Here is a 24,762-nt window from a genome sequence, read left to right on the forward strand (position 1 = left end):
AAACCCTCTGGGGTTATCAACTAACTAAAATATATCTTGAAGATAAAACACTCTGAAAATGAATATAACTGTCAAAATTATTAGCTTTGCTAAAATTGATAACACCTTATTTTGGGCGTTCCCTGACTGTAGGCCCCATCTTTTATAAGTTTCAAAAGTAGAATTGGCTAGCTATATAAGATATTATTTCATGCAGTTTCAAACTTTAAACTAACGACTTTCTGCCCTGAAAAAGTGGTGCCCACAGTCATGATCTCCGACTATCAAACTACGCTTCCAAATGAAGGAATATAAAAAGTTGCTGATTTACAGTGATATGGACCTTTTTATTTATTTTTCTATACAAAACTGGAGAAACATTGGGTATAATACTGGATGAAGGACTAAATGAGTCTCGGCTCACTCTTGGGCCTTGAGTTCCCCATTGATCAAGGGTTTCATGATGTGATCTCCTTCCATCATGGATGAGGTAGAGTCCTGGAACACGGAGAAGAGGTTTAAAGCTAATGTCAGTAAGTAGGCCAGTCAAGATATGAGCATAGATCACAGTTATACAGTTGAAAGTTTAAATAGAGAGGTCGAAGGTAGAAAACCTAACCTTGCCCGTAGTATTCACTCTCAAAAAGTTAATTTTCACACACGTAATAGTGCATTTCGTACCTAGAGCCGAAAATGAGGTTTGGCTGGTTCGAGATAGTTATGATCGAGAGCTGCATAACCATTTCGGTCCGTGGTACGAACGCTATTTTTCACCGCACTATACACTATTACCACTATTCACTGCAATAATAATGCACACTGATAGTCAACACAACTACTACTTTAAGGTTATGCAAATAAATAATTTGAGGAATCATCAAAAATAATAATAAATAGTTGCTAGGCAGCGGTGACAATAAAACAATTCTATTGCAATGCTATGGATACTAATTGTGTATTAAATATGCATTCATGTTTTAAGAAAGTAAGCGGGCAGTTGATTTTGCGACCCTAGGGATGTAAAAACCTGCTCGGTTGCCAAATGACGATCACAGCTGGCATGGCCAGCAAAACTTAACTTTCAACCACCAATTAACGTATCTAAAATTGCTAAAAACACCATAGTGTGGTGAAAAAGTAATTTTTACTGACTCTCTTGACGTTAATGTGGTAAAAATGTAAAACTTTTACCACATTGTTTGGTAAACTATTTTCATTGTAAAGAAACTACCCCACAATACTTACAATACGCAGGGCGTGCATGATACAGGCCTGCGCGGTGGACTCTACTTCTAGAAGCTCATCCTCCATATCTACGGGTGACGTCATCACCTCATCCTGGTCCCCAACTGACTTGTCGTCCTGTAGAACGTAAAACAACCAGCTGTAGTTCCAAAATCATCAAATAAGGAAAATTGAATCATCATTGAATGTGTTAGCTACCAAATTCATCAAAATATCGCGCTTTCAGCAAAAATAGGGTACAAAATGAACGTGGTTAAGTAAGATGATTTACCAGATTAATTATATGAGATTAAAGACTGTAAACACAAGGTTAAACTACCTGGGAGTGGCGCCAATTATTGGTAGTCAATTTACATTTACAACTGCTGTACTTAAGTGCGGAAATGGAAATGGCTGGGTATAATGATCATGAAACACGAAATATGCTTCGTTGGATTTTTTTTTGTATTGAGTTTTCTTACTCTCTGGTTTGCTATCTCATAGAGTCTTAGAGTTCCTGTCACAGTCAGCAATTGCTTTTGAATTATTTTAGAATGTTGATGATCTATATTAAAAAAAATGAAATTGTAACCATACAGAATAGTTTTCAAACAGAGCAACCCGGATACTTAAGGAAATAATCCTAGCAGGATCACGTGAACTTTCAAAGATATATTTGACTTTGAGTGGAATATGAGCATAATATAAAATTCAAATACAACATCTGATGGAATCGTATAAACAAATTGTATTTCCATAGAGCTGTTTGAAAACATATGTACTTGAAAACAAAACAGCATTTGAATATTAGACATCATTTCAGAAATTGTGGACAAAATTAATAAACTTCTTGCTTGAATTAAAACATAATTTATAAATAAAAAAATACTTTTTAAAATACGCTTTTAATCGGACTTAAAAGTTAAATTAAATAATTTATTCTCTCCACATATGGATTGTCTAGACAATTTGTGATTGTAAATATGTCGTAGCTATGAAAATACTTGTAAGATTTAAAAAGAAAATTATTTTCTACTATTTAGTCTTTAATGTGTAAATATGTTAAATCTATTTTAAGCATCTATATCAGATTAAGACAGAGCCATGTGGGAAATATTTAATGGCAGGAATAGATTTTACATCCTCTAAAAAGTTGTTTGGCAGTTTACAAAACATATAATTATAAGCATGGGTGCAAATCAAATGTCCCATGCCGAGGTTCCTTTATGCATAACACCGTCCATACGTTAATACGGTAAACTTAATACATAACCATTTTATCTGTAATCAGATGTTTCATATTTACGTTCAAATGTTTTTATAATTACATTTTGGGTAATTGTGAGTTTTAAATTAAAATATTGAACAAATCATGTTATATAAATAAAATAATTCAATATTGCTTTATCACCCATTTGTGAGCCACGTTTAAAGTTTCAAGTCTCTAGGTCATCGGGAAGTAAGTTTAAAATCGATCGCAAAATTTGTACCGAACAGACAAGAAAGTGAGCTAATAAACTGAATAGCCTAAATAGTTATATAGGTCACACTTATATCCATAGTTTGAAAAACGTGATTGCAACGAAAACTAACAAATCCACCAAAACCCGTTACAAAATAGTTACAAGGCACGGACGTTTGATGGGATTTCCATCAGATACAGATTGATGAAAAGTTGACAGTCATGAGCAATTATGTGGACAGCAGATCTAAGGGTGAAATGAAGGGGCGTTCGGCCGTCAATCAATGAGGGCGGGTCTGACACACCCCGCCACACCCTACTGATAACACGATAACCCGATAATACGTCATTAGGCGAACTTATCGGAAATGTAACTCGGCATGTGTTAAGGGCTGAGGGATTTTTAAATATTGTCTATTCACTAATTACACATCTTAAAATACTAGGTTCCATTTCAATTCGGGCTATAAGGTCGTGGTTATATGAGATAGCTAAAAACCATTTGTGGTCAAAGCGTTTTGAACCTGGGACATCGGTTTGAACGGACAACCACGTGAAATATGTCAATCTTTCAAAGATCGGATTTAATTTGCAAGTCTATGATACACCACCTCCTCTAAAGGACGCATACAGTGAGTCATAATAAAAAATCAAACGCGAGCATTTGAGCTTTTAGTATCTATTTTGTAAAAAAAATTACTTTCCCAAGAATCAAGATCCGAAAATCAGATACTATTTTAAAAGCAGTAATGTCCATCAATGTGTGGAAAATAAGAAACTCGAGAAACTTTCCACACTCACCTGCGGCTCGTGCGAAAACAGTTCTCTCATGTGCAGTAAAAAGTGCTACTTCGCACACTAGTTACACAAATAACTATTGTTTATGAGAAACAGCAGGGGAAAAGGCATTTAAACTGTTATTTCACCTATAAGCTGCTTGTTCTTCACTTGGCAATGTTTAAAGAAGTGTACCAAACAGCAGAGAGCCAAACCATTGTTTTTATCTCATTAATTTTCTGGCTAATTTACAGCAATCAAGTTGTTTGCCAATGCTTCTTAATTAACAGTAAGGGGTTTTCTGCATCTACGATAGCAAATATTCATTATATTATGTGTTATCAGAGACTCGTCATACTGCAATGTGATAATGGACACGTCAATTCAGTAGACTGTTTTAGTTAGATACATCCACATTATTCGCCCTATCAATTTGAGTTTTTTTTTTTTTTAAAGAAAAATTTAAATTACCACATATTTGGTGATAAAGTAAATTAATTTAACATTCACTAATTTAGTGTTAGAATTTCCAGTCCTACTAGTAGGTATAGTTACGCGGTAAGTATGCCCTTTCTAAGCAGCATGTATCCTTTGACTGTCGTTTGTATACTTTGATTATTTTTTTTGTGCGTGGATTTGGTAAAAAACAAAGGTTTTAATTATCAACCATAATTATGCCATTTAAAATATCTGTGGCTAAGTTGCATATGAAATAAAGTAGGCCTAAATCTGAATAAAAAAACTATCAATTTAACATCTAGACAGTCCTTAAAAAACCAAATAGGACTTTTCAGTTGAAACTGCTTTAACTGATCGGTGGAGTCCAGCCAACCCACCTGACCTGGTGCACGTAAAGAGAAGCCATTCACAATATACTCACATGTTTCTGTATCTAGTATCTGTCCGCAATTGAATTTCCAGAAGTTATACAGATTATGATTGTGATGCGTTCACTACAACAGAGTTTTCCACGATCCCTCTTGTTTCTGCATTTCTCCTTACAATATACCCCAACATGTTCACACCGATGGTCCAGCTTACCTCCTTGCCGTTGGGTGAGACAGGTGGTGTAGTCTCCAGGGTGGGCGACAGTCTGGAACTCTTGGAGGACCCTAGCTCGTAGATGTTGAGCATGTGCGCCGCCTGGACATGTTCCATCAGGTCCCAGGCGCTCAGGAAGGAGTCCTTGCATTGCACACAGAGCAGCGCTGCGGTGTCGTGGCCCGGTGACTCTGTAGATGCATGAATATTGTGAAGTTAATATTTTTTCTATTCAGAAAATGAATAGGAAACTCGTGAGGAAATACGATTCAAATGAGAGATTCCAATGGTTTGAAGGTCATTTTTTGTTATGGTTATCTTATGTTACTCAATGATGTTATTTGAAAATCAGATTCCATCTCACCTGAAGACGGGGTGTTCTAAATCCAGAATACGGGATCATATTCTGGTTTTAGTAACCGTGATGGAAAATTTCTGCAATAATCTCCTAATTAATTTCAACACTGCTTTGTACATGACGAAACATTCATGTTTTTACTGAAAGCGTGGGTGGTTATCGTAAATGCGTAAAACAAAACTGAGGAAAATTAGGTTCTAATTTGGACTCAGCTATCTTTGGTGATTGAGGCTTTATAATACATCTGGTTAAAGAAAGACATGGTAAAAAGCAGAGGGTCCTATTTTTTTAAGATAAAAAGATAAATACTGTCATCTTAATTTTGTTAAAATAGGTCTCAAAAAGTGTATCCACCTTGGATCCTGATCTAGACTTTCAATGTATGATGTTGTGCATAATGAACTTGTACTTTAACACTTGTAGTTGAAGTCTTGTAACATAAAATATACAGTACATTAACTTTACATTTTATCGGACATATATAATGGATTCGTAATAACTATAAAGTTTATAAAGGCCATGACAAGACGCCTGGATTGTCTTTAATCCAAAAATCATGACCAATAGTAATGACTTTTTTCGGTTTTGCAGTTGGAACCAAGATGTGTGTGCCAATGTATACTTGTTCAAAATAAAATGTGATACTCACTGGCATACGCTCCGTTGGTGGTGGTACATTTGCAGGTGAACCGCAGTTTGCAGTATGTCTTCTTGTGTTCTACCAACTCTTGCAGCTCTGTGAACATCTCTCTGCAGTTGCCGCAGATCAGGATGTCAGGGTTGCCTGTAACACAAGCACATCAAGTCCTGCAAATTGTGTAGGAAACTGCAAGTATAATGTAGTCGCATAAGATCTTTAATGCTATAGGAGATTTGAAATGGTTAAATGTATCCAAAGATTTCATATGATCAATTATCCTCCAATTAAATTTTTTCTGTCAAGGTCCTGGGAAAAGGGTCTTCATCTGAAAGATGTATTGTCATCTGAAATGTTATGGATTTTGTAAGAGTAACTCCACACAAAAGCGTGCACATTCTCAAAGTGTATTTACTTTTGGACAATGATTGTTTTTGTCGGTTTTGTAAAATAGTAGACAACCACTAAACAAACAACTGTTTTAATGATTAATTCAATATCACAACAGATTATTTTGTTTGACTCCATTTTTTCTGGATTCTTAGTGGGACGAACGCATCTGATTGCCCGCTGGAACGAATCAGCTTTGCTTCTAGCTGCCACAAAAATATCAACTAAGAGCCGTTTTTATTTGTTTTTGTCAACTGAAGGTTTCTCGAAATCCATTAAATCCGTCACTTTATTTCGAATTCATTTAGCATATTGGTATAATGGGAAAACTTCCTTTCTTAACATTCAAAGTCCATCATTTTTGTGACCATCATTTAAGAATCTAAAAACACAACGCGTAGGCTACAACAACAACACTGTTTAAAACACAGTACACTATTTTAACACAACATTTTAACAAAATCGTTAAATGTGTTTAAACTTTGTCTAATATTTATTGGCTAGCTTCGTTGATAGCCAACTGACAAAGCTCATAGGCCTACTATGGATTTTGGAAAATTTTTATGCACACGAGAACGTGATCGGTAAGTTTACTAGAGTCTAGCTGACTTCCGCAGCCCCTTTTAGTAAACAATTACTTTCTTGTCTACAAAGAGTACAGAAACAAACTGATTACTGTGTAGCGTGGTGGTACATTCATGATAAAGCGGAATTCAGTACAATTCAACTATTTTGTATTGTACTCTTATTACCACCGTTATCAAATCGTCACCTTTAAAAATAGATGTATACTAATGGTTAAGCCCACCGCATTGGGGTAGGTAGAGGTAAAGGTGGGTAGAGGTAGAGGTGGGTAGAGGTAGAGGTAGGGAGGCAAGGTGGATCGATTGAGTGGGTTTGTGGGTTGCAGAGGGTGGACCAATCTGACACTTACTGTACACCTTGAGTTGGCCGAGAGGTAGAGGGGTCGGGGGCGGCGGGCTGGACTGCTTGTGCTGTGCCGCCCCCGCCGCCTTCGCTGCCGCCCTCACGGGGGTTGCACCCATCAGACGAGGACGCTTCAGGGGCGGCACCAGTCTAGGCGCTAGGAACTGCGCGGAGGCGTAGTAACTGCAACAAACAAGTTCTCGTCAATGAATGAGTTTTATAGGTCAAAGATAAAATGGTTTTGCCAGCTGATGATTTTTAATTGAGTAAGGTTGTAATTGAAAATTATCAGTAAATTAGAAAGTTGAGTGTGAATTTAAATTACACAACACTATTAGGGTGAATTGAAATGATATCTTTTAAAATTTAAATATAGTATATTTCATCACAAGGGCGTAAAGTGAATCTTTACAACCGGAGCTCAAGTTTCACTTGGGAAAAGAGCGAGTGTTAAAAAGGCACTTTTTCCCCGTGTCATGAATAACATTTTTCGTCATATTGCATCTTGAACTAAGCCAGAAAACGAAAATGCGTTTCATGTAAATATAACCTCTTAAAACGACTTCAATGTTTGTTTTCAATTCTGTTAATGTAAATAAGCAGCGCTATTTCAATCATTAAAGCGATTCAATCATTTTGTCTATTACGATTGTGTTGTACATTATACAATCAATACGTAGACATATTGACAAGAATACAACAAGAATCTAAAACCTAAACTAATAAATCCATCGATAAATAATTTTGAACCATGCAATTTCTTACAATCGAAATTTACAACAGCTGACTTTTACTCCCTAGGGACTAAAAAAGATTTTTACTCCAGGAGTACAAATGCAACTTTAGACTCCGCAAGGCAAGTATTTAAAACTGCTGATTTTGCTGTAATATGTGGATAATTAATATTTTACTGAAACAAAGAAAAAGGGGTAAAACATACACGTCTACATCAATGTGAGGAAAGATAGTATATTTCATAACAGGTGTAGAAAGTGAGTCATATCATAATAGACCATATTATGTTTGATGTGCGATTCACTCGTGTGTTGACTACTACTTTTCGCTACATTACAAGGACCAATAATTATTTTTGAAACAAAACAGAAATTTGATATCTTATTTCACAGTTAAGAACATTTACAAGTACAAAATTCAAATTTACATATATTTGGTTGTTAAGAATTGAAACAGTTGTAAAAATTAAACCTGTTTGAGGTTTATGTAAAAAAAAAAACAACAATGTAATGATGTATTTTCATATGTGATTAACATAATGAAAACATATGATTTAACTATAGTGTAGCGAAAAAGGGGATTACCATCTCAATATTGTCAATAATTACAATTTTTCGTCGTACTTGCAAAACAGCTGATTTATATACATGTGTTGCGGGTTTAAAGAAACTCCTTTTCACACGGAGTAAATAGTATATTTCAGAACAAGACTAGAAAGTGAGTCATTGCATATTTGAGACCATGTTTGAACTGTGAGATTTATCGAGCACTTTAAATGCTCGAGAATAAGTATCGACCCACTTTTACTCGTGTTTGAACGTTACTTTTTGATACACTATAAAGAATAATTATTTTCTTCATTACAAAACTCATAGAATTTGTTTAAGGTTAGCCTTCAATTTAAATTTAATATTTACTTTAGTTGTTGAAAATTGAAACAGTTGATAAAACAATAAGAAATATTTGAAGTGGTTGACAGTGAAATATTTTCGTCTGTAAACAATATTACTTTCGGTAGTAAACAATAGACAGCTGTTGAAAATATGATGTTTCGCAGGTTGTAAACACATAACGAAAACAGCTCAACTCATGGTAGTGTAGTGAAAAATAAAATTTATTTGACAGGAAGTAAAAATCACTATGGATACGATGATGTCAGCGGTGCATTTTGTTCACATGTTAACATCCATTGTAAGAAATCGGTCGTATCAAAAGTAACGGTTGAATCGTTTGTTTCCAATCTATTTCACTGCATAAATACATAGTTTTCCAATGGATTCACTTTCGTTTACATTGAATCGAAGAAGAAGAATGACGTGAGAAAAGAGTTTGCACTGAAAGCCTAATTAATTCAAGAAAACACTAATTTATTCCGTAAATATTCGATATAGTGGTAGTCAAATAAATTACTTGGGGTCATTTTGAATAACACTTTCAATTAATTCACAAAAATACAGTCAGTTTACCTTATGAAAATTAACTCAAAACAATATTTATGACAAGTTTCTGTCCCTGGTATGTAGAGTGCGTTTTGATGTTGCGATTTATTTCTTGTTATTTTGCCAGCTTCAAAACTATTTCCAACTAATAAAAGCACTATTTATAAACCGTTGATTTTCCTCAGGCATTATAAGAAAAGTATATAGACTTGAAACGTTTCTTTTTAAAGAGATAAAAACATTAAGTCTACATCAGCACACTTACATCCAACTAAGTATGAAGTACACATTAAAATAAGCTTTACCCTTAGCAAAATAATATGTTTTTAATGTTCATTATCTAACTTTAGTGAAATAGCTCGGCTTAAAGTTTTAAAAGACCAAAATTACTGTTTTTTTAAATTTTGAATAAGCTTCACCGTAAGCTCTTTGACCCAGTAGTTCAATAGACATGACTTTGCTCTTACTACTCTATTTTAGAAAGGAAATCTAATGTATTTAACCTTTCTGTCATGAGCATTAAACATCCAACAATAACAGTAAACTGGGATTTGGCTTGGCTCCTGAACTCAACACTTGTTCTGTTGTAAGTAAGCCGTCATTCTCTGAGGTTTACGATGTCGTTAACAGTTTAACACTGTGTGCCAAGACAAATTATAAATATTTTACGTTAAATTGTTTTCATAAATAATTTCAATCTGGTTTCGAATCAACGTATTCTCTTATATTTTTTTTATAGAATAAGCTAAAGAGTAATACTACTTGTTTTCTTGATGCACCAATGACACCACTAGGCCAATCGCAACCCAGAACACCATAGTCCAGTCACAGTGTAGCTTTGGATCAGTTTCTTTTACTTTCTGGAGAACTGAATGCATAGCCACATAACTAAAATGCATAACAACTGAATAACATTACATTTATTTTTATAAATTTGTAAATTATCATTATTATTTTCATTATTAATTGAGATGGGGACGTCACTTAAGTGAGTATTTTAACCCAAATACAAGTGAAATGAGACATCTGTGTAGTTTTGTTGCTGACTATCTGTTTCATTAGCCAGGATCATTTATTTAAAGCCTAGGGGATCATTTATTTATCCCTGGGACAGCTGGGTCCAGTTTCGGGCCATCAAAAAGCTACCGACTGTTCTCAGAGTCGATCCGGCGACCCTTTGATTGTTGGGCGATCAGTATAACCACTACCCCAGATACCCAGCCGGTCAACCGATTTGTATTTAAATGTAAGGAAATTAGATCAATTTTGATTTACTTTCTGCGCCTTAAAATTTGCGTGAAAACTATGTAAACTTGTATATAAATTTACCTTCTAGCAAAATTACACATTCCCTTCATCTAAAAATGCCTCTACTCGTATGAACAACAAATTGCCTGTTAAGGGGTTGTAACCCTGAAGGAGCGGAAGATTGAAGCTTGATACACTGAAGTAATCTAATCACGGGTTGACTTTCAGAGATGCTGCACTGCATTACTTCATACACAACAGATCTCATACTACAGTAACTGTCAGATTGAATTAGTGAGTGTGCAAACAAAGATTCTTCGCACTCAAACGTAAGATTAACTTTTGTCACAACACAACTTCAGATTGAATTGAACATCAAATTGACTTTAAATGATAAAAATGTTGGCCAAATATTTGTTAACTATTTTAGTGACTTTCCTTTGTTGAAGATGACCGTTTTTAACTACTCCAGTCATAAAATTGGTTAATAATAATTTGTTTCTGTATAAAACCTTTACGATTGAAACCAGGGCACTCTAATGGAAATTTAGGAACAATTAGTGATAGGCCTACTTCATGCACTTTAAGCTTCTATTTATCATAGTTTTATGGCTAATATTATAAAATTTCAAAGTCAAAATATGATTTGGTCACTGATCCCCAAAATGTTCACTATCCAAATGAGGATTAACCAACATGTTGAATTGCATATTTAACATATGTGCCACTAGTGTTAACATAAAGATAATTTTATGAATACAGAGTATGAGAAGATTTCTTACAAACAAATATTGTGATGAACGAAACAGAAAAAACACTTTCGAAGACGTTCTTGGCGCGTCGATGAGTGGAATTAATTCTGTCAGTAGTTTGACAAATTTTTATGGTTTGTCCTAAGATTATTAACCTTTTGTAATGTATACAATAAATTGACATACTAAAAATACTAAAATGACATAAATAAAATAACAAAAAACCTTTTGAAACCTGGAAAAGTTTCAATTTTAAAGTAAATACCTTGAATCAATTTAAATAAATTGTCAATTCCATGACGATAGAAAGAGTATAATTTAATTTTATTTCATATGTTTTCCTATTTTGAAAGCGTAGGCCTACATTTATATCGTGTACCACATAGCAAAGGAACGAGCATTTAACACCATTGTTAAGGAACTGGAAACGATTGTTTTTATTTCAAACACTTTTTCACTTTTGCGTGGTTTGAAGCAGGTCTTGTCCGGTTTCAAGTGTTGGCGTGTTTAAGTGTCCAAGGACCTAAGAGTCCCCTACACGACGAGCTCATTAACCCCTCGTTTTCCTCTCTTTTCATTCCAAAGTGTTCCAATTTGGTTCACAGTAGGGGGGCGGGGGGAGCCAAGCTGTCGGCTAATGATTATTCCTTACTAATCACGTATGTTGATGATTCCAAATATAGAATTGAAGAATAAAAAACGATCTGTTAGTTGTGTATGTTTGGTCAAAGCAAAAAAGTATAACATTTCATGCGTTTGTATACATTTTTTCACAATATTGTTTTAAAGTCAGATTTTTTGTTTTTGTACAAAGATAGTTCCAAATAACGATTACAATACAAAATCAAATATAAGTTTCTTAAACAACATCAGACCATGTATTTTCCTTCAAAATAGTTAAAAAATGCTTTGGTATAATTTTGAGAAGTAATTTGTTAACCACGGTTGGATTTTTTTATATGACAATGAAAATATAATAAACCGATGAAAAACACTTCGTAGATTAAACATCAAGAACATTTCGCAAAAATTTAATTTTATAACTTTTAAATATTAATTTACTATTATGGAAAAAACCTTAGGTGTAAATGCTACCTTTTGATCGTTCCAAATTACCAAATACGTCTTGAACTCAAACCAATATCTCTAGTTAACGTATCATCGTTTTTGCCACTAGGGAGGAATCTTTGATTTCAATTTATTACATGTATTTTTTTGTCGCAAGCCAAAATTATCAAAAACCGTCTCCTAATTAGTAACAAATTATTAAGTAATGTATTTATATTTTCTTAAAAAATTTAAGTTGACAAATGTAGTGTCAGAAAAGTTCCCAGAAACTTTGGGAGGCACATGTTTGGAGGTGATCAATCTTATGTTGTTGCCGTTAAGGTCTGTCATGTAGCACTTACAACACTTGTCGAACACTTTAACACACTTACACAGCAAGTTTGTAACTGTTTTCAGTTTATTGGGTAATCCAGGTACATATAAAATACAAAATCAATTCAATAATAAGGATATAATTGGCATAAGATAAGCAAAAGAAATTGTGACCCGAGCTCCTGTTTAAAAATGCGTGAGGGCTGAAAGGGCACTTTGCCCGTGTGATTAACCACATTTTTCGTCTTACAGTATTGCGATAAAAACAACTAAGTAAGAAAACTAAAACATTTTTTATGTGATGATAACCTCTAAATATGAATTCCGAATTTTTTTAAATTTTGTTTATGCTAAAAATTATAACATTCCATAATTTCGTCTTTTACGACTGTTATAGTGTTCATTTTAACATCGATATATCGAACTATGACTCAATCTATAATAAGATCTATACATGCGATTGTTTATAATCGTAGTTTACAACCGCAGACTTTTACTCAGTAGAGACTAAAAAGAGCGTTATTTATACCTGTAACACATGTATTAAAACGACTGTTTTTGCTGTAGGACAAAAAATATTATTTTCTATTCGAGAATATATTTGCTAAGCAAGTCACAAATAACTGTTGCAATCGCAACCAGATGAAAGCTAAAAGCGTCAGCTGAGACGCCGAGTCGTTTGGTATTGTTACTGTTTGCTGTTAATGACAGAATATATCAGCGGGATGAATTGTTGATGAAGTGTAACTGACTTGGCGTCTGTCTTCTGCCGTGTAATTGTTTCAAACTGATATAAAGCGAGTTTCCACTCAGCAATCTGAATAATGAGACAACGAATTGGAGATCTCAAAGTGTGACTGGTAATTAATTAGTGTAACGCAGCTAAAATTGTTTCAAGGAACAATGGATTGAAAATAGTTATACAAAATAGTTAGGTTTGTAATAGGTAGGTGTCAATGTAATCTGAAACTTGGCTGCGTATGAAAAGTACAACGGACAACCTTATATTAGATTTAAAAAATAGTTGTTTAGCCTCCGGATTACTGTATTATACTTAAAATGGTTTACAATACCTGCATATAGTAATCCTTTGTTGCTGATTTAGGCAACTAGTTTCGGTTCTTGTTTTGAACCATCTTCAGGCCTCAAGGTGTCATGTGATCACTTCATTCGAAGGTTGTTAACAGAGTTCAATAAATAAAACATATACAAAACACGATACACGGAACGGACACACATTACAAAAAACACGAACACACGAAGGGACATTGAAAATCGATCGTGACCGGGCTGAGGTAAAGTCTAGACTTATATTAGAATTTGGTCGTCGAGTTTCAACACGATAACAAGTATAATTACCTGATAAAAAAACCTTTAGAGAATAGAGAAACATTCGTTAAAACTGGTTCAGTTAAATAATCAGTCAGCTCAATAAAAGAAATCTCACTCAACTATAGACTAAAGAGCAGGGCAGTACTCTTTACTAAGTAAATGGTGGACTCTTTAATTAGTGATTCGACGTAGGCCTAGTCAAGTATACATAAAGCTGTAGTATCATACTACGTAGCTGTACGTGGCACTACATACATGCATACATGCACTGTTTTATTTTAAAATAACACTAAATTTATACGAGTACAGAAATTTTGAGTATTTTCATATGTTAAACATATAAAAGATATATTTTGGTACAAAATCCTCTTAATCAAAATGGCCACGAAGATAACAAAAACAACTTTTATATCTTCTTGATCAGCAGTGTACGTGCTATTAAAGTTACCAAAAGTACATACCAAATAACACTACTTGAAACATATATTTACACATACATATATTTATACTGTTGACTCACAAGACGGCAAATACAAATAAAACGTGGTAAGTGGTGATCGATTTCGATTAAGTCATCACACCCAGTAGGCTAACGACCTATATGTTGACAATGTTTAATTATTATTAATTTGTTTTGAATAATACTGAGTTATAAGGGAAGAAAGCTAAAGTTAGCTATAGACCGTCTTGTATCGATTTATTGCAATAATATATAGCATAATGTATGAGAATGTTGTAATCACGTTATTACAATATTTTTGTGACCTAAATAGTAAAAAATAAGTTTTTTTTATTAAATAGGTAAAAATATATTATCACATAAATTGATGTAGCCTATATATTTGTATCATATCAACAAGTTGTTATGGATTCAAAACCGTAGGCTAGGGTACTTCATGATGGTAATAGTGGCAAAGATTACAGTAATACATTTTACATGAATAATCGCCTGGAGCAGTTATCAATAACCAGATATCAATATCGATACGGCGATGTCTCATCGGTAATGTCTCACTTATCCAATTGGGCCTCTTAGTTCAATGAGATCTTTCCCTTCCCTCAGAGATCCAACAGAGCCGCAAATATCATTACTGTCTCGGCCGACCGGCAAATGTATTAAACTGATCTTACCTTAACCTACTTTATACTTTATTTCATTTACTATAGGAAATTCTTTTTATTCTAATTGTTTAATGCTGTCTTAAAGAAGAAGAATTTGTAAAACATTTGGTTTATAGAATAATATTTGTTCTTTCCATTTAAGACATTGCAAATTACATTACTAAAGATTTTGTTATAATTCAATTACGATGACAAAGATTAACATAATCTTTTTACGTTTGGCGGATAGATTCTACTACTCATCCAAGATTAATACATCCTAACGCAGACTACTTATAGCTTCAGCCACTTAAGGGTTCTTTTACTAAATACCCCATTGAAAGGAAATTGTTAACTAAAAGATATGTAATAATATAAATTAGTCATAATTACAATACACTAACGTATTTGGTGACAAGATAGCTTAATTTTTGTATTTTAGACTCTACCCTGTACATTTTTAAAGTGGGTAAAAACTTTATACATACTGTAAAAAGTAAGAATCTATTAATGAATATTATATTAAGATAATTGCTAAATCTAACTGAGATTAAAAGCTAGTTTTATGGGCACACTTTCACCGTGCACAGCATTTAATTATTATTTAGGCAGGTAGTTATACAGACAGCTGACTCTAACATAAACCAGCTGTTTACTTCTTTAGCAACAGCTGTTGTTTACCATTGACGGGTGGAACATGTTCCCTGTCTGCTCAGCCCATTAGGTGGATTGTGCCAATATAACAAGTCCATTATGGAAGTGAAATTATTATGGATACAAAACTAGGAAAAAGTACAACTGTATACATGGTGGCTGAAAATTGTCCCTTAACATTTTAACGATTTTATTTTAGAATATAAAAACCTAGTGGTTTGCGTTTAAATTGGTTTGCAGCAACCTTCTTGGATATGAAGAGCTACAATAATGATGCTAAGTTTTAACATTTTGCCTTTAGGGTTAGTGGTGGTAGGGGGGTAGCTCAAAATTATGAAATAGGAAGTATAGTCGACTTTCGCATTAGAGAAGAAACTAAAGAATTGACACACATGATCAGACCACTAATAACAAAAATACAGCTAAAATGTTTTAAGACGCTGGTCATTTAAATTAATTTTAGCAAATATTTCGTTATTAGTCGTCCGGTATAAATTTTCTTTATGCAAATTATTTAGTTTCTTTGAGACCTGTAAAATGATGTCGTGAACGACATAAGTCGACTTTACTTCTCATTTTAAAACTTTGAGGTAACTCCTATCCTCACTACCCCTAAGAGCAAAATATTAAAAATTAACCATCATTACTATAGCCCGTCATATCTAAGAAGGTTGCCGCAAACTATATAAAATATCTTAAATCGTTAGAAGGTAATACGGGGGTGCAAGTTACTTTTTAGCCACCCACTTGGTTAATTGGAATTGAATAATTTTAGGGCGCCATTTTGTTATTATAGGTCACATTTGGGTTTTCTTTAAATTAATTGTTTAGTTTCGTCAAGACCTGTAAAATGATATCAAAGTCGACCAAACTTCCCATTTGAAATCTTTGAGTTACCCCTTACCCCCACTACCCCTAAGGGTAAAATGTTCAAACTCGACCATCATTATTGTAGCCCCTCGTATCTATGAAGGTTGCAACAAACTGATTTTAAATAACTTAAATGATTTAAATGTTCAGGTGGAGGGGTGCATACTTTTCAGTCCCCCTGTATAATCATACTGTACAGAATGTGCAGATTGTCTTTTCAAAGTGATTACTTCAAATAGTTCACTAAAAAAAATAGATGAATCATTAAACAAAATAATGGGTAATAAAATAATTGTATGTCTTCTATAAAAATTAAAATTAGTACGTTGCAAATAGTAAAACATGATGAAAAAGAGTATTGGACTATAGAACCCACTTAGGCTAAAATATTTTCCGCTACCAATTTGAGCAGAACATAAGAAGAGTACCGCCAGATCGCAATTGAATGAAGGCTGCTTAACTCAAGTAATGCCAAGACAATGAACGAAGGCTTTTATTTTATTTCCCCTTTCACTTCCTTTCATTTCCTTCCATTTCCTACAATCTTTGGGATTTATAATCTCAAGTCCATATTCGATCTAGACGTGTACTGTGCACAGAATAACGATTATTGGAAAACTTTAGATAAAGGATGTCAAGCACAGAAGTTTGAAGGTGATCAATCTTATATGTTTTACGTCAAGTTATCTCTTACACTTACAGCAATTTGTATCCACATACTTACGTTAACACGTACGTAATCTATCTTACCTAGAACGCATATTTACAGTTTACTACAAACAAACTCCTGCAATAATAATGGTTAATTTAATTTATAAGACATTTTTACCAGTTTTGAATATTAAATATATTATCCTTCGGAAACGAAATTTTTAGCGTAACATAATTTTATATCATGTTACGAGAACGTTTGGTAGCCTTATTCACTATTTTCGTTTCGTCCCTATACGGGTAAAATTAGCGTACTCCTAGTATTTTATGGTCTCAATATGTTTGTTATGCATGTGGAAAAACTTCAACCTATTCGGCATTTACATGCATGATAAGGCCTATCAATTTTTGCACCGAAAAACAAGCCTTTATCGTGTGGTGATGATCAGTAGGTAGATAACATTGAGGATTACTACCTTAGGCCATACCCCCTTTATTGTATTATCCTACTATTTGTCCAATGCAGCCTGTTAAATTTGGTCAAAATATGCAGGCAGGAAATATGTAGTTGCTATTTGTATATTTATTTGTGTAAGAGTGCAAATACGTCATTGCCGGTTGAAAACTGTAGAGATTTAAGAGTGGCAATGACGTAATTTGCGCTCAAAATACAAAAATAGCTATTATCTCACTGTCAAACGTGTTGGTAAGGTTTTGGTTAAGGTTTGTTAGGATAAATTACCTATTGTTTACGTATACCAAGGCTAGATTATAAATATAAATAAATAAGAAATATCGTAATTTTTATTTCAATTTATGTTTGATAGTCAATTTTGAGGGTCAAACAGCATACGTTAAGGCTATTCGTCTGAGACGTGATCATATTGTGGGATCAGCATCTACGACGTGATAAGCCTGCACTCCTCTCAGCAATTGATTGCGCTGTTTGCCATTAGCTAATTGTTATGAACTAAATATGCGGTGAATAATCGTAATGCAATCTTACACAACTAGCTAACGCAACTAATCTGGAGACCCTGATGATTAATAATTTTCTATTAAAAATATCTGCTGCGGTATTTTACGATTCTTTTCCGCAAACTATGAAAACAAACCCTTGCATTATCTGAAAGTGAAGTATTGGAGACTCCACTCTTCCAGCTTACCAAATATTCCCATAATTAATGGGCAAATCAATGTCAGAATAATGCTATTTTATTTATCAAAATGCAATGGTATTATCTAATAAAATTTAATTGTAAAAAAATTATAGGATCATTTAGCTACAAAAAAGAGTGACTAACCTTAGACATTTCTACAATATCTACGTTAAGACATTAAAGGGTGGATCCAATTACACTTTAATGACAAAAATAAATTCTCTATTGTTTGATTGTGCGTTAGTGGAAAAGTCAACAAGCAAACAACCTAGAGGGCGACACTTGAGCACCCTTCACGGAAGGGTCAGCTTCAAGTCCACCCCATGACTGTGAAGAGTGAAGTGAAGTAACCTCTTTTACGCAGTCCATGTGGCACGACAGGTTATTATACCATTATACCATATTACCATATTATACCATATTGTACCATTCGAAGCGTTTTATCCACAGAAAAATGGAAAACAAATTATAATTGCTATGACATTTTTTAAATACCCTATCCAATAAAAAATTGAAAATTAAATGAAAATCTTTGAAAAACTTGATGAAACATTTCATGCGGAAATCATTTAGTAGTTGTAACAATATTATGTCGAACGAAAAAAAATTTAAATTAAAACTGTAAGCCGTAAATAGCTTGGCAGTGTAAGGATGGAGGATTTTACATTTAATAATAATACACTTAAATAATTGAAATAATTTTAGAAAAAACATCATAACTGGGAGAGTAGACATTGTGTTTGATGGACTTGCAAATCTGGTTGAATTGGTATGGGGAAACGTAAGGGTGTTTAATGAGCTATAAAACATCATTGATAACCGAATATTATGTCAATAATGTTTACTCCCTAGGAGCTAAAAACGTTTTTTTACCGATCCATTTCAAATTAAAAGAATAGTTTTATGAGAAAAGTTTAAATTGACATTAACAGTATTCCAAAAATACTCTACTCAAATTACCTTAGAAATACATTTTAGTATTAAAAATAATATTGAAGTTCCGTAAAATAAATCAAATATTTCGCATAAAATGTTATATTCATTGAACTAGTTTTTTACTTATTTCTGAACTATTTATGTGTGTATTTACCCTCGAAATGAAATACGGGTTTTTTATCTAATGAAGAATTGAATTTAAGAGAGTAAACGGATCACACTAAAAGAAGATTTGAGAAAGAGGCTGGAAAGAAAGGGAAAGTAAAGATCCCCGTTCATTGTCTACATATTACCCGGCTAAGCTCCTTCATTCAATTGGAGCTTTACAGACCTCTTGCTAAACAATATACGTTTAAACTCAATTAGTTTGACTCTTATCAACGAGATTTAAGAGAGGTTCGATCATCTGTGCTCTAAATTTAAAATTTTTGCAGTAATTCGTTTATAAAACAGGAATTAAACGGGCCTTCAATAAATAGAGTGTACTGTAAAACTACTTGCCTCGAAACCTCAAGCAACTTTACGTTTTGTATGTATTTATCCGTACTTTTTAACACGACACAAACATTAAATGTTGTCACAGACCTTTAAATGGTAAAAAAAAAAAAAAAAAAAAAAAAAAAAAACAGCTCGTATTCGCATTGATCGTGGAATTTTAATTATTTCATTTAATCAACTCTTAGACAAATAAACGTATCTCTTCGTTTTACAATCTTACTATTTTGTTTGTTTTAAACATCAGGAGACCCGTGTGAGGCAAAAATGATAAAATAATGGAATAAAAACACGATGAATCATAAAAAAAACTTTTTAGAAGTGTTAAAAAGAGGGTACAAAAATATGTTAGATCACTATTTTTTGTATGTGCCATTATCTTAAACCAAACTCAACCAACCGCTAACCTAAACCTAACAGCGTAAATGAGTGGTGGCCCTCGACTTGGAAAGAATCATAAGAGATAACTAATGAAGAATGCATTTTAGCACAGTCAAAAGTGATTAACAGTTCGAGAATATTCTGTACGTAGACAAACAATTTATATCAAGTAGGGTTTTAGTCATGCAAAAAATTGTATACCGTATGTACGTTTTATACATACCTTAATCTTCTAGGAACCATAGAACGTTTTAAAACTGGTGTTAATTAACTAAATAAGCCACTTACACAGTTATTGCATCGAACCTGTAATACTAGACAACAACCGATTGTTACGTTCATTGTTCATATCTAGATAAACTACTATTTTACATTTACAGAAACCGTTTCATCCTCAACCCTAACACTAAGGAAACATTCGAGTGAATTGTCAATTCAACAAAGCAAACTGCAATATCGAAAAGCAATCTAGTGGAACATCGAATGAAAATTTAATCAAGACATAATTCATTCGTCGGGGGAGAGTCGTGGAGTGAGTATTTATGAGGCAATAGCAATATTATTAGGAACTTCACCGCTCATCGGTACCATTGTAATGCTATTGATTTTGTTAAGTTTTCCATCTAAAAGTTTAAGAATGTTTTAAATCAAAATCAATCATGTGGTCTCTACCTTCTTATAATTCCTCAAACAATACATAGTGGTATTTATGAGTAAATATGTATAATATTAGGAACTTATTATTAGGTATACTATTAGACACCACTCATTGCTATCTTCCAAAGCTATATTTTTATATTTTTTTGTTTCAAAACAAACTTTACAAGAACATGTATCATGTCTTTAGAGATCATTGATGAGTTGATATTTCCTACAACAAATCCCTTCCTAACTGAAACATGTGACTGTAACTATTTCAACTCGATGTTTTTTACATAATTTACCGATTTATATAAAATTGTCTCTTTATTTAATCTATAGAAACTGAATTTAGTTAGAATTATATTTTCTTTCTAGATCTTTTGGCAATGCTACGATTATCCAATTGGGCTTATTCCTTTTAATCCATTACATTTCTACTTAAAGGCCAGATGAATTTTTCTGCTTTGTAATTAAAGCATTTTACATGATCAAATTCGCAATCGCAAGTTGTATATTAATAATTTAATCCGTCATTATTGATAATTTTACTATCATAGCTAACACGATTTGGCTAAGGTAACAAAAGTTATAGGGAAAATATCACTCTGATAAAAATTATGGAGAATAGCTAACTAATGCTACAGCTTACGTAATTAATCCAGTATTGTATATATCCAAAGATTTGTAAAATAACTTGTAGTATTGGTTAAAGTCAGTTGTACTGTAACATAAAGGCTATATACAATACAATATGAAAACACTATTCTGAAAACAAAAAAAAAACATTTTAGAAAAAGCTAGCAGGCCTGAAGAAATAATAGTAAGAGGTATAGAATGTTTAATGTTTCCGTAACATTTCATAAATAACAGCTGACTCTCGCAAATGTTCACAGTGCAGTCAGGTGACAGTAAACAACAGCTGTTTGGTGTCCGAGTGTTGTTTATATAATTAGCGACACTGAAACCGCGGAATTCCTGCATTTCAACAGCTGGAACTCAGCTGTAAAACCCACGTAAATTGTGGCAGATCTAACGAAATAATGTTGTAACAAGATTACAAGGAAGGTGTGGTTTTATTAAGAACGAATGAGAAGCCTACGATTTATCCAATTAATGTATAAATGATTTGAGAAGTTACAATGCAGAAAAGTGCATGGGCGTCGAGGATAGACATTTGGAAACACGATACACGATATTAGTTTAACACGGAAAGTGACAAGAGTTTCAGTATCCAACTTAAAACAAACTTCTTTCACCATAAATTAAATTTTTATCGAAAGGCAACTTATTGTAACATTTTGAATTTTCCATGTACCTAAACCTATCAAAAATGTAAAACTAAAACATAAAGTCAAACCTCAATAGTATTGCAATAAGTGTCAGGCCTATTTCAACTACTGTTTGTATTTGATCTTTTTGAGGAAAAATAACTAGCTAAATTGTCAAAACATATTGAACGGGTAGGTTTATATAAGTCAAAGATAGCACTTAAAGCACATATTTTATCTTATATTTTCAGCCAGTATAAACTGATGAAAATAATACTACACCGTAAGCTACTGATACAAACACACATGACATTCGGAACGTGAGAGTGAAATAGAATATTGTTAAATTTTTTTTGAAATCTGTATAGTTGTTGACAAACAAAAAACATTTTTACTCCAAAAGGAACAAAATATTGGAGCTCATCTCCGGAATTACCATCCATATAAACACAAAACAAGACTTTTGATTTACTCTGTGGTATAAGTAGGTTTCCCAGGTAAAACAAATGCTTATAACTTTTTTAATTTGCTAAGTACTCGAGCATATTTTTGATATGTTTGATTTCATGATTATTTGCTAAAATCCACAAACTATGGGAGCTCGATGGCGGGCATTATGTCTGGTGATATCATATAATCTTGAACGTTTTCCCGCAAGGACCATAAACGCTTTTCCACACCAGACTTGCCATTTTTCCACTCGATAAGCCTGCTGCTACGACCACCGTTATTCTTCTTTATTTTTCTTTCCATTATCACGGTCATCAGACTTCAATATGTATATCAAAATAGTCATTTAGAAAACTTAAAAATAAGCAACACAATCTGCTGCAGAATAGGATTGTTCGTTTTATAAGTTCTTCACATTACTAAAAGTTGGTGACAAAATACCCTTACAAGTGTGGGTTGAGTGCCCCATAAATGCACTTTTATATGGTTATACGCAAGTAAACTTCTCAACCAGTTAAGAGAAATAAAGTTGAAAAACATGCATTATTTTATAAGCAATAGATTTTTACTGAATGGAAAATTACAAACAAACAAAATTGCACGTTAAGATTAAGAAGTCGAAATTAGCTGTTTTTAGATTTTTTCAAAGTACAGCTTATACTAGCCAATAAGCTATAAACGCTAGCAACAATCTTACTCACGCGTTTTCCTAAAGCTCGATTACATACCTGAAACATGAATGAACACATTGAAACCATTATGTATTATAAACTTAAATATAATGTCATTGTTAACTTAAAAACATTATCAAAATTGTATCGTTATTTTAAGCACTCTGGCCTAATGCAAAAAGTGCTATCTATTAATAGTTTCTAAGGTACAACTGACTACATCCTTGGACAAATGTTGAATGGAAAAAACTAGGACTATGGTACTGAATCAAACTCACTGGAAGTATACACCACGAACAATTGATATAGAACCGACATAATAATTATATAGGTTTTCCGAGAGCTTACTTAAACTAGAAATCAAAAATAGCTGTGAGGCTAATCCATCCAAATTAAATATACTAAGCTGTTCAATTGTATGAATGTATGGTATTGACTAGTCAATTCAAAATACAAAGAAGTTTTTATTTTGTGGATTTTAGATTCCAAATTATGCTCATCCATCAACGGTTTGAAATAATTTTAAATCAGTTACGCTGAAGTCAGTAATCACTCTAAATTGTGACTATTTAATTGACTTTTCCACTTGAAGGATGGTTGTTTCTGGCCCTCATTGACTTGCCCAGCTGACTGAGATGACAACTTCAGTCAACCCTCCTCCTCTATCTCCAGTCACCTCTCATCGGTCACTGACAATTAACTCTTGAAACTCTCCCCTTCCCCCCTCTCTCTGGCCAGCAAACTAATTAACCCTCAGAATAGCCAAGTCGATCGCATAGAGGAAGAATTAAAAGATCAGGCGTGATTTAATTAGTTCTTGTTTCAAGAGAAATTTTCTGGCGTCTATGAAGGGTCCCATGAAGGACTATGCAGGGAGCTGTTTTGTATTTGAAGTTTGATGTACAATTTCCTACATTGTATTTCCTATAGCGAGCCTGGAAGTTGATACGTTTTGCATAGTTTATTTGTATTGTTTATTTGTTGTGGGTTTTTTGCTTCCTATAGCCTGATTTGGAATTTGCCTGCCATAAGAACGATACAACAGTGGTCTTATATAAAATACCGAACGAATAGTATACCTTATAAACCTATTCGTATTATTAGTTAGTAAAACTGTTAAAAAGCAATTCACAGAATTTTTTATATAGAACAATCAAAATGATTTAATTTTTCCAAATTAAATGACCAGCCATTTCCTCAGAAATTTGGTTATGTCAATTTCGTTAGCTGTAAATTCCCCTTGGTAAATATTTGTCATATAAATAGATGGTAGCCAATTATCATCAGCCTCAGAGTACTAAAAGTTTTTAAAACGTTATATCACTGAATATATGACACTATATAGTGTTATAGTCAATGGTTATTTTCGCTTATTCATTCAATTTCATTTATTGATATTGAATGTGAACATCTCACTCAATCAAATCGATACGCCACAACAGCGGAAATGTATAATAGGTACAATACCATGACAAAACAAGCAACAGTTACTGTTACAAATCAAATGTCAATGGAAATGTGATGATTACAAACGGAATATAATAAACCCGCCTTTTGCGTGAATGAAACTGAAAGCAAATTGTCTTCAATGCCAGTCATATCTTTGTCTTCAAAGATTCGAGTTCATCTATAAATATTGTCACTGAGAAAGATATCACTTTATTATATATTTCATGTTGCTTGATTGAAAGTATAACATAAAGTATCTGATTTTTTACTAAATTACATTAAGTAAAAATAAATGTCCACCATTCAGTTGTATTTCTTAAATTTTAGACCTGCTTGCATAAAATTTGAATGTT

The 24,762-nt window shown here is 33.2% G+C and overlaps 1 protein-coding gene across 3 annotated transcripts in view; it reads right to left on the reverse strand.

Moving 5' to 3' along the window:
* Positions 1–337: 337 nt before the first annotated feature.
* The window catches only part of LOC128994030 (RNA-binding protein Raly-like), a 334,709-nt gene continuing 310,284 nt past the window's right edge, over positions 338–24,762 (reverse strand). For all 3 annotated transcript variants that reach the window (XM_054418232.1, XM_054418230.1, XM_054418231.1), the window contains 5 exons: positions 6,803–6,978; positions 5,491–5,625; positions 4,484–4,674; positions 1,225–1,341; positions 338–477 (listed from right to left, as the gene is read on the reverse strand). In XM_054418232.1, coding sequence (XP_054274207.1) covers positions 400–477; positions 1,225–1,341; positions 4,484–4,674; positions 5,491–5,625; positions 6,803–6,978 — 697 coding nt within the window. In that variant the 3' untranslated portion in view covers positions 338–399. The remainder of the gene's footprint in view (positions 478–1,224; positions 1,342–4,483; positions 4,675–5,490; positions 5,626–6,802; positions 6,979–24,762) is intronic.

The sequence above is a fragment of the Macrosteles quadrilineatus genome, unplaced genomic scaffold (assembly GCF_028750875.1).
Source record: "Macrosteles quadrilineatus isolate MER2022 unplaced genomic scaffold, UCM_ALF_1.0 Scaffold_5__1_contigs__length_97177068, whole genome shotgun sequence".
Lineage (NCBI taxonomy): Eukaryota > Metazoa > Arthropoda > Insecta > Hemiptera > Cicadellidae > Macrosteles > Macrosteles quadrilineatus.